The sequence below is a fragment of the Pipra filicauda genome, unplaced genomic scaffold (genome assembly GCF_003945595.2).
Source record: "Pipra filicauda isolate LSUMZ 115617 unplaced genomic scaffold, ASM394559v2 scaffold209_size2725305_pilon, whole genome shotgun sequence".
Taxonomy (NCBI): domain Eukaryota; kingdom Metazoa; phylum Chordata; class Aves; order Passeriformes; family Pipridae; genus Pipra; species Pipra filicauda.
Window position 1 is genome coordinate 2,292,436 of NW_024104320.1, and position 11,198 is coordinate 2,303,633.

General features: G+C 41.0%; 1 protein-coding gene across 1 annotated transcript in view; it reads right to left on the reverse strand.

The window, feature by feature from the left end:
• Window positions 1-10,716, reverse strand: part of OPN5 (opsin 5) — a 30,206-nt gene extending 19,490 nt beyond the window's left edge. Inside the window, exons 1-2 of the mRNA XM_027749267.2 lie at window positions 10,620-10,716; window positions 104-256 (exon numbers count right to left, since the gene is read on the reverse strand). Coding sequence (XP_027605068.1) covers window positions 104-242 — 139 coding nt within the window. The 5' untranslated portion in view covers window positions 243-256; window positions 10,620-10,716. The remainder of the gene's footprint in view (window positions 1-103; window positions 257-10,619) is intronic.
• Window positions 10,717-11,198: the final 482 nt, after the last annotated feature.

Consider the following 11,198-nt stretch of genomic DNA (forward strand, 5'->3'; position numbering starts at 1 on the left):
GAAGAAATATGTGATTACACATCAATGCACAACAGCTTCTGCTTCTTTTGTGAGAGCTACAAGCAGGCAGTCATATCTCAAAGACCAGTTATAAAATCATTACCAATTACTGTCAAATAAAAGCCAGCTATGATGTCAGCTTCTCTAGAAAGCTTTGACGCAAAGGGATCTCCCTTCTGGAGATAATGTGGGACGTATTCTTCCTGGGAGGAAGTGTTGTGATCTGATGCCATCCCACTCATATCCAGTTAAGTGTCTGAAAAACAAAAGAACAGAGTTTGCAATAGATCACATCTGCTGCTGGAAAACACAAAGATATTTTTGTTCATACACAAGATGCATCTTCCCATCCTCATTTCTGCTCTGCCACTTGCCAGGGCATGGCAGGATCCAATTCAAAATTGCGTAAAGCATCCTGCCATGATCTATTTCATGACTTTATCCAAGAACATTGTTATTCACATGGCACCACAGTATAAAAAAGACATTAAGGTATTAAAGAATGTCCAAAGGAGGGCCACAAGGATGGTGAAGGGTCTGGAGGGTAAACCATATGAGCAGCAGCTGAGGTCACTTGGTCTGTTCAGCCTGGAGAAGAGGAGACTGAGGGGAAACCTCATTGCAGTTACAACTTCCTTGTGAGGGGAGGAGGAGGGGCAGGCACTGATCTCTGCTCTGTGGGGACTACTGACAGGACCCAAGGAAATGGCCCAAAGCTGTGTCAGGGGAGGGTTAGGTTGGATATTAGGAAAAAGTTTGTCACCCAGGGGAAGTTTGGGCACTGGAACAGGTTCCCTAGGGAAGTCGTCACAGCACCAAGCCTGATGGAGTTCGAGTAGTGTTTGGACAACACTCTCAGGCACATGATGTGACTCTTGGTCCTGTGCAGGACCAGGTGTTGGATTCGATGATCCTGATGGGTCCCCTCCAACTCAGCGTATTCTGTGAGTTTGTGGCAGTCCCCACAGTAACCCATCTGAGCAGGTACCATTGTATCATGGCTTTCAAGCCAGGTCTTTGGAAGTGCCTTCCCTGAATATCTTAAGGATCTTCCTGTTTCCAGCTTGGTCTAAGACTGCCCCAAGACTGAGAATCCAGAAAAAATAAGCAAGGCAATCTTTTGTGTTTGATTATCTTCATTGCTCAATGTGTTTAATGTATACTGTACTACTTGTCTTTATCTATACACACCGTTCTCTTAATGCCAAGAGACTGGTAATTACCAGTAAGACAGTCCCAGCAATTTCTTCGTATCCTGAGGGACACTATGTCTACAGATGGCAACTCTAAAAATTTTAAAGATAAGTGAAAATTCATATCTATAAATTCTCCTTAGAGTTATTTAGGTGTTGGGTTCCCATGCAAATAGCTTTTCCTGGCTATGGTTATAAACAGCAATTGGCTGCTACAGTCATGAAGAAGCAGTAGAATTATTAAATAATGGACTCATGTAGGAAGGCTTGTTGAGTTCTCTTTCCATTTCCTTTCATGTGGAAATTGACCATTGAGGTCAAATATACTAATGGAAATAAAGTGAACCCAGACATGGGAGAACTAGAATGTGGCAGACACCTCTGAGGAATATCCCTCCAGGACAACTGAAAAGTAAAGTGAGGAACCCTTGCATAAGGCAAAAACCTTTCTACCATGCTTGAAAAAAAAAGTCAGGAGCTTTTTAGGGTATTTAGACCCCTCAGTTCTTCTTGCCAGCGCTTGGTGAGAAGGAAAAAAGTATTGCCTTATTTTACCCATTTGCTGTCTCTCCCGCATTTTGAAGGCAGACAGTCTTCACAATAACAGACCTGTGTGGCCTGGTACACCTAAAGCACTCACAGCCCTGCTGTCCCTCTAGCTCTGAAAAAAAGATGGTCTAAGGAGACCATCTAGTACAAAAGGATGGACTAAATCATGAATCTGGGAAACAAAATAGTCAGAACGATCATCCTCTCCACCCTATCATAGCCACAGGCCTTGATCCAGATTCCACCCGGTCTTTAAAAGAATCCTGATGCTTTTCTATCCCCCAGCTTGCAGGATGCCACAACTCTTCTGTGGCTGCAGCATTTGGGTGTCTGAAGTGATGCAAGTGGAAAAGCACATCTGGGACCTGTCAGGACAATTTGGGTTTGATACAAATACCAAAGTGTTTAAAGGCATGTTCTTCTTTTGAGCCACACTAGAATCTCCCACTCCAGTCAGTATCAGGTGGCTGACAAGGACAGTCGTGTCCAACTTACAAGCACACAAAAAAGTAGCTTTAAAAAGGAAATTTCAATTCCTGTATATGTTAAGCTCAAACAGAAGTCCTGCCACTGGGTTTTTTAATTGGCATTAAAGAAAAGGTGCAGGTTTCCCAAACAAATCACAGCCCTGGGACAGGAGGGAGCCCTCTCTGATCCAACTACTCGTGGAAGATTTTGCTGCTCCGGACAATCTAAGTTTTTTACCTGCTTTTAAATGTTAATGTTGTAACAGAGTACTCCTATCTGGTTGCTGAAAAAGAAGCACCTTATTGTGGCTTTAAGCAGAGAGAGTACATTATTTCTTGAAAATTTTCAACAAAAATAAAGGGAAATTAATGTCAAATTTCCAAGAAGAAACAAAAACTCTCCTCATTATTGTAATAATGACTGATTATTAATAATAAATTTCAGATATAAGGAGATAAAACCCAACTCTACTTGATTTACACAAAAAATTAATGATGACATGTAATGCAGGGGATTAATACTAGATTATGGCTTTAAAAAATGTTTATCATCCTGATTAGACAGGAATTGACTGTGTCCCCCAAAATGAAGCTCTATGCAAGAATCAGATCTCACTTTTAGAGCACATAAAACAGAAAAAGATGTAATTAACAAGGCAGAATAATTAGTTCTCTCATAATTCCAGGTCAAGAAAAGCTGTAATCCTAATCAGCATCTAGTATCTAAATGTTGGGTAAAAACCTATGGAGAGAGATAACTTTTATAATAATAGGCAAATCCTAGCAATTGTAGGGGATGTCCATTTTCCCAGACAAATTATTTCAAGAACCAACATCGGAACTGCTAACTCTGTTGGTTTTATTAATACATGTGCTTTTTAAGGTACCACAGTATTAAATGCCTGATAAAAGTCATAAATGTTCTGATCCACAGCTCCTAAAAGTTAATAGTCAGTGACAGGGACTATAAAATGTTATTTTAATAGGAATGCCAGTGATCCCTGCTTGTACCAACCCTCATTTCTTGCAAGCTCCTGTGAACTCCTAAAACATATGGGGAAGCTACAAATAGGAGGTGGACTAACCCAGATTCCAATTACGCCTTCTTCCACGGGGCTTAGATAAACATGGGCACATACCGGCTAAATCTGAAGTCCTTCAACTAAATTAGTAAGAAAACAATCACTATACTTATGTTAGGCAGCTAAAAATAGGTATATTTAGTTTATATAGCACAGTCAAAGTGGTACGAAGTCGGGAAAGCGTTTTCGTAACTAATGAAGGAAATATTAATACCAACCATTAAAAAAAAATTTAAAAAAAATCTGAAAAACATAAAGGTATTTAGTATTAGAAAAAGCCTTCTATGTTTCATAGGAATCACAGAAACTGGACTATTATCAGATGCTGCAGAAATCTGTGAAAGTTACAGTGGCAGCAATGCTTTCATGTGTTTGAAAAGAGAGCACAAGAAATCATGGACCACGTACAAGTGTTGTAATTATTTGTAGGAGAACACTAATTTACCAAGTGATAAACGGCAGAATGGAACAAAAGATATCCATGATCCCAGCATCACCTCATAGAAAGTTAGTAGAGCTCGTTTTGAAGGACTTAATACAGCTGAAGTGATAACATTATCAACTGTGCTAATTAAGAAAATAATTTTCTGCTCTCTCATGATATGTTAAAAACAATAAGGTTATGAATAATTTTATCTGAGTCAGTAAAAGACAAGAGCTAAAAGGATAAATTAGTACCAGCAAGTATTGTTATCTTTTTAAGAGAAAAAAAAGTAATTATCTCTTCCTTCAATTTGTCCGATGACATCTATTTCTTAGAGTCTCCACAGCAAAGTTAGTCATCTGTCAGTGTCTGCTGGATCCCAACTCCTGCTGTCAAGCATCATTTTTATCCTAAACTTCCCCTGTGTATTTTGAGGAGCTCATTTCATAGACACGGGCTGTGGAAACAGGAAAAGGTCCCAATGGGCAGTGAGAGGTAAAAGTTATCTCTAATTAAAGCCCTGGTTAAGTGCTTCTATTTCCTTTCAGTTTTAAAGCTATGCAGGAAGACTTACTACTGAACTTTGAAAAACATGCAATAATTTTAAAAAATGTGATGATAAATTCACAGGTGGTTATGTGAGTTTTAGGTGTTCCCTTTGCCTTAAGGGTGGGTTGTCACAGTGCCTGCAGCTACTTTTATGTTAGTAAGCAGTGCAGACTCCCAGCAGTGGATCTGCAAAGCAAAACAGGTCTGTTGAGGACCTTTATCTTTCGAAGGCTGTGCACTTTTCAAACACCAGTGCCTGATAAAAAAAAAAAAAGGAAAAGAAAAAAAAAGGAAAAAAAAAAGGGAAAAAAGTGAATGAAAAAACAAGACTGCTTTTAATTGAGTCCTTGATTCTGATTACTAAGTATAGATATTAATAACCCAAGCTCTCAAAAGATATTTTGCAATATAAGTGCTTCATCTGCTGTGGCAGGCACACTTGGACAAGCACTGGGAAATGATCCAGTTATCAGGGACTGGTTTGTTCTTGCTGCCTCACAAGACCAAGTGATTCCACATAGCAGTAGAGTGCCTGACTCTCACCTCTGCGACCCGGGTTCGATTCCCAGCCCCCTGGGCAGGTGGAGCTCGTCAGCCTTGGTAGGCAATCCACCTAAGAGAAGGTCACTCTAAACAAACCTACATCCTGGGGACCTCACTGCCACTGTCCAAGCTTTGCTCGGCCCCGGCAGATGAACCTCAGGACTAAAGGGTGGGCTCAGTTCAGCGCACGCTGTGTCTCACCTAAAAATCCACTGCGCAGGCTGGAAGGGTTAATGACCTTTCCCAATATCTTCGCTTGCGAAGACTGGCCATTATAGGTTTCCAATGTCCAAAACGTGGGAGCAGAGAGCACTGCACCACAGCCTACCATCTAGCTCATCTACAGACCATCTTTCCAGCACATTCCATGATGAAAGGCCCCCTGTGCCAGTGAAAACAGATTTAAAACCACAACAAAAGAAACCAACCTGCTGCTTCTTAGAAATGGATTCGTGCTTCTATCTGTGCTGCAGACACTCATCTTTAATTAATACGAACAATTCTGCTTTTAAATAATATATTCTTTAAAATGGAACTGTTCAACTCTAGCCAACCTCAGGAGATCAAAAATCATCACCCAGACACTATAAAATGTCAATATCAAGCCTCAGAACTCCTGAAATTAAAGGAAAAAATTATTTGAGGATTTTTGTTGGGCCTCATGAATGCAGCTCTGCCCACCCTACATCAGTTTTGCTCTCTGCTCTCTCCTCATCTCTCATTGGGGTGTTTCAACATGTCCTTCATGGCTCAGCCAGGTTCTTCTTACCCTGAGGAAGGGCAGGAAACTACATCCCCACCTCTTTCAGGAAAGAAGCTGACCACAGAACAGTGGTAACCTTGCTGATCCCTTCCTCTTACAGAGAGGGCACTGAAGGAGAGGGGAGAAAAAATCTTGATTGTTCTTGCAGAGCAGCTGCTGCTTTTCCTCAGATTTAGGCAAATCCTGGGAATTTTCACCCCGGATTGCCAAAAGCATGACATTTTGCAGGAGCTGAGTGGAAGCAACCAAATGGACTTTACCATTCCCTGTCATTTATCATACAATCATGAAATGGTTTCAGTTGGAAGGGACCTGAAAGATCATCTCGTTCCAACCCTCCTGCCACAGGCAGGGGCACCTTCCACTAGACCAGGTTGCTCAGATCCCCATCCAACCTGTTCTTGAACACTTCCAGGAATAGGGCATCCACAGCTTCTCTGGGCAACCTGTGCCAGTGTCTCACAACCCTCACAGTAAAGATTTTCTTCCTAATATCTAATCTAAACCTGCCCCTGTCAGTTTATTTCCCTTATTTATCAGGCACTGACATTTGGTTTCAGGGTTTTGTAGACCCCTTGGTGGATGACTCACTGCAGATGCAGCATGAGACTTTCCATGCCCCCCCAAAAAGTTTAGGCTGTGAGCCTTTAGGTCCCATCTGCATATACGACATCACCTGGAGAAGAAAAAATCTTCACAGTAACTGCTACCTCAGCAGCTGCAAGCCTGTCCAGTCTGTGTTTTTGTCCATTTATATTTCATCACACATCATGACTTGGCCACTGTCCATCTTTTCCATACTAGCCCATCTGTTTTCCCATTTTCTGATGGAAATTCTCACAGTTCCCTACTCTCCTGAGGGAACAGAAAGGTCTGGAGGACCAAGTAGAGAGCAACCCCCTGGGTCCTGCTGAATCTCATCCCTTCTTCAACTTGATGGGCAATTTTCAGCAAATTGCTAACCCTCTTCTCCCTGAAGAGAAACAGAGTGAATTTGCATCTACAGAGGAGGTGGGACAATGGACTAATGTGTTCTGGTGTAATGGCTCCCAAGTCAGTGATCCAAAGAAGAAAAATATGTTCAGCTGTTTTGGAAAATTATTATAAACCACAAGGTGTCCTAAGAGTTGTGGAGGCATTCAATGCTTTTGTGAAGCACAAATTAACTTCTTAGCTCCAGCAACAACAGATTATGATTTTGCAGGTGATGGAAAACTCAGAGACCTGAAATTGTGGGCTTTTTTTCCACAGTATAGCATCTTCAGAGGAAAACTGATTTCTTTACAAAAGGGAGATCAAAACTGAAATTTCAGATTCATCTCAGCAGCCTGTTATATTTTCAATTTTTGATGTGAAAAACCACAAGCATTATTGTTTTCAAAATTTATACAGTTAGTCTTCAATATCCAGAGGGCATGTAACAACATTCACAAGCCTGAAGTCATCTGGATTATACAACATATTTGTGGATTTGTTTTCCTATAGCTAAATAAAATAATGAATAAATAATGATCTCTGTGGTGTAGTGCCTCCTAATATCCCCGCCAGTGGTCAGATATGTATTTTTGTCCAGGAGCAGCATCTGAAGCTGCTAGGGCATGCAAAAGGTGGAAAAATTCCTTCTTCTGAAAACAGCTGTATATTTGAGCGAGATAGGTAGAGAAGCAGCCTTCACAATAGCCATCTCTGATTAGGCAGATAAATCTCTTACATCCTCACTCTGGCTGTTAATAGATCCCCCTGCTGTTAATAGACCCCCCTGCATGTGGTTTCCCAGAGCCCAGAACCACGATGTTCAATGGTAATTTTGAGTGGTGACTGGAGTGTCACACCCTGTAGAAGACAGACAAGTGGGAAATGAGTTTGTGGCATATGATCATTACAACTTTTATGACTGAAAAACAGGCTGGAGAGTACATCAAGCAAACACGTATTCCCTGTCTGATTTCATAGAAGAATAAATTCTGTTTTTGCTGCTACTGATCAGTGTCCAGCCTATTCCTAACCATGGAAATTTCACAGTTTTCCAAGGTAAATTTTCCTGAGGTTAAGTAAAATTCTCAGAGAATGAAACTTGAGACTATTCACCTGTTAAGCAACTTACATCATTAGACCAGAAAAACTAATTTTCCTCCCAGATCCTTAATATCTGATATAGGTAGGTTCTTTTGGGGGATGAATAATATTAAGGATTAATTTCAATATTTTAGGGGTGTGATTAGTGCAGATTCAATAATCTGTTGAATTCAACCTTGATAAAAGCCTTGTTAATGCAAGACAGATTATGAACAGGGCTGCACACAAGGGAGGGAAATTCAAGTGCCTTGAACAGGAAACACATAGGGACAAGGGTAGTAGTATATTGACTGGTGTCACTGCTTTGGCAAGAATTGGGTATCAACTGTGCTTTATAATGACTAAAAATAATATTGAAATTCGCCTTGATATTACAGCACAAAATATACATGAGCTTCAAGAACTCTAGGTGCAGGAAGATGAGAGGATCGCAATAAGATAAATTCAGAAGAACTTGAATTCAAATACAAACATTACTTTATCTGGTGAATAGAAGGTGTTCAAGAAGCACTGAGAAAAACTCAGTTAAGGAAATTAGGATGAAGAACCATGTAAATGTAAACGTTTGATAAACAACAAAAAGATTTCCTTCTGCTTGGGTTTTGGTCCATAAAACCAACCTAACTGCCAAGCACTGTACATACCAACACCACAACAACAGCCAGTGCCCACAGCAGAGGACACTGCCAGTGACCTTGCCAGGCTGGCAGCACCTGAAATGCATCCACAGCTTGCCCGAGAAGCAAAGCACATTATACCAGGGACCCTGTTTAGATTAAAAATTCATCTCCAGATCTGAGCACTCTTTGCAAAGTTCCTCAAAGTTGAGAGCCAGCCTATTGGGAGAAAAAGATCTGTATTCCCACTGTATCCTCACTGTATCAGGGAGCCCTCTGACACATCAGAATTTGCTTACATCCATGTTTGAGCTCACCTTGTTTACAAATTTCAGGACACCCACCCTTGCTCTTGTCTGGAGAAGGCAGCACCATATTTTTTTGCAACAGTTTTCCTAGGAGTCCTAGTAGTGAGCAGATCAGCTGTGTGAACCTGCTGCAGCAGGGTAATTGGCCCAATATCTGGCTCTACCCCTTTCCTAATATTTCAGAGGGAACTTGGCTGTCTCTGTAGACCTAAGTCAAAACAAACTTAAAGAAAAGAGACAGACATTTCACAGGATCTGGAGAGGCTGCAAAGCTTTTATTGACTATTTCTATGGCATCAACAGCACAGCAGCAAATAAAGCATTTCACACTCCTGCTTTCCTGAGGTTGACTTGTGAAAAAAGCATGTGCCACTCAAATATAGGAGCTACATAATCAGCAGAGACAGTCTAGAAGAAAATGAAAAGCAGTGACAACCAAGCATCATTTAGAGAGGATGAAAAATAGTCTCAGTAACCCAGCAAGCAACATTTTAACCAAGAAAACAGTACCCCAATTGTAGCACCACAGGAGGACAAGCAACAAGGAAAAACCATGAAAATAAGACCACTTGGAGAAGAATAGAAAAGTAATGACAGTTCATGAGATACAGAACCTGCAATTTCAGTTTAGGCTCCGAGAACACTTTTTGGTAGAGGTTTCCTATTGCACAGAAAATCCTATCCCTCTGTTTCGACATCACTGTCCATTTGTCCATTACAGAAGTGTCCTGGAGACACACAAAAGCCTGACCCTGTCCCAGGGAGAAAAAAGTGGTTTCCTTGCAGACCAGCATATGAAATCTGTTCCTTTCTCATGTAAAACATAAGACCTGGAGTAATGCACAACTATTTTCCAGCTCATAAACTTAATTAGAACAGCTTAGTGATCTACATCCAGTCATGTAACGAGTCAGAGGCTGGGAATGTAACTTGGAAACGCTGATTCCCTTTCCCTTGCTCTCTCTGCTGGATCTTCACCTACTGCAGGCTGAGACTGATGTTAGAATTGTCCATTTGCTGCCTGTTTCCGACTGAGGTGGTTGAGCACTGCAAACTGGGGTGCAGCCAGGCACCCAGAGAGGGTGCTGCATCCTGCTCAGCAAAGAAACAGTCTCCAACTGCAAGCAAATGCAAGGATGTGCTGATCCCTGAATCTTAGGTGAGCACTTCAGGACTATTTTACAATTAAATGCAGCTTAGAGTTCTGCTAAGTTCAAAGAACTGGATTTTCTTTGGTGCAAAGTGCCATCACAGCACTGTGCTGACTTGTTGTCTGGAGTTGTACAACTCCAGGCAATTCCCTTCTCTCTATGAAAAAGGGAGTTGAACACAGTTTCTGCAAATACTTTCTCTCTTGTTGTAAGGGAGTGCTTTGGGATATTCATTTCTTACTTTGAAATTAACCAATTATCAGTATAAAATCAATACCGGTCAGATAATCGGTATCAAATAATCAATGTTTTAGGCTCCTAATATTGTCCAAAGGCACAAATGATCAGTTCTCCTTCAAATTCATTTTTTAATAAAGGCGATGCTGTATTTGTGCAGAATTCCAAAAAGACTAAAGAAAGCACCAGTCTGAAAAGGATAATATTTATCAAAATGCCATTACACTGGCAAGTCCTGTTACACCATGAAATTATTCCTGGTTATATCACATATGCCTGGAGACTCTAATGTCATCAGAAGGGGCAGAGGAAAGAAAGGAATAAATGACACCTTGCAATATCAAAACTCTCAGAAAATATTTCTGAATTTCTCAGGTACATTTCTAAAGGTTGCACTCTAAAATCTTTAATCCTATGGTGAAACATTTTATTCTACAGGAAGGAGAAGAAAAGTAGAATGGCAATCAAAAGGATTCTGTGAAACTAAGTATCAGTGAAGCTAATATGAAAATGGACCTAAATGAGGAATACAGTGAAAATACATAATATAAACACCTAGATGTGTATCTATGCATGCCATTTTGCACCTGTATATTCTTTTGCATGTACACACCTACACTTTCAGCATCTGACAAGAACAGGAAGAGAAACAGGACGTACCTTATTAATGAACTCTGTATAGAGCATCCCCCCTAGATCTCCACAGCTGCTTTTATTTCAATGTCTGGAACAGAGTGATCTGTAAAAGCATAAATCCACAGTGCTCTTGGTGTTTCAAGTTTTAGAATTCAAGAGAAAGAGGGGAAAATCATTCTGTTCCTCAGTACAAGGAGATCTCTCTCGTTTTCCTCCTTCCCAGCTCGGACTCCCAGACTCTGGATGCTGTGCTGTTCCTCCCTCTGTCACTCTTCCCAGTGGTGCTGCTGTCGATCCTCCATCTCACCCCCTAAAATTCACTCTCCGGAGTACCTGCCCCTCTGTCCGTGTGAATCAGCTTTCCAAAGAGCACTGACACCTCAGAGAGGGACCCTGGGAGTGTACCACTGGCAGAGGAAGGGGCATAAGCCAAACCCAGCCAAAATCTGTCAAAGCACATGTCACATGTTGCTGGATCCCTCCTGCGAGCACAGTTGTAATCCGGTTTATCACCCGCACCACAGAACAGCAAATACTTTTAAAACTCAAAGGTGCTTTTTCTCCTCAAGTTATTCTTACTTTATGGTAAGAGAGGAAAAAGAA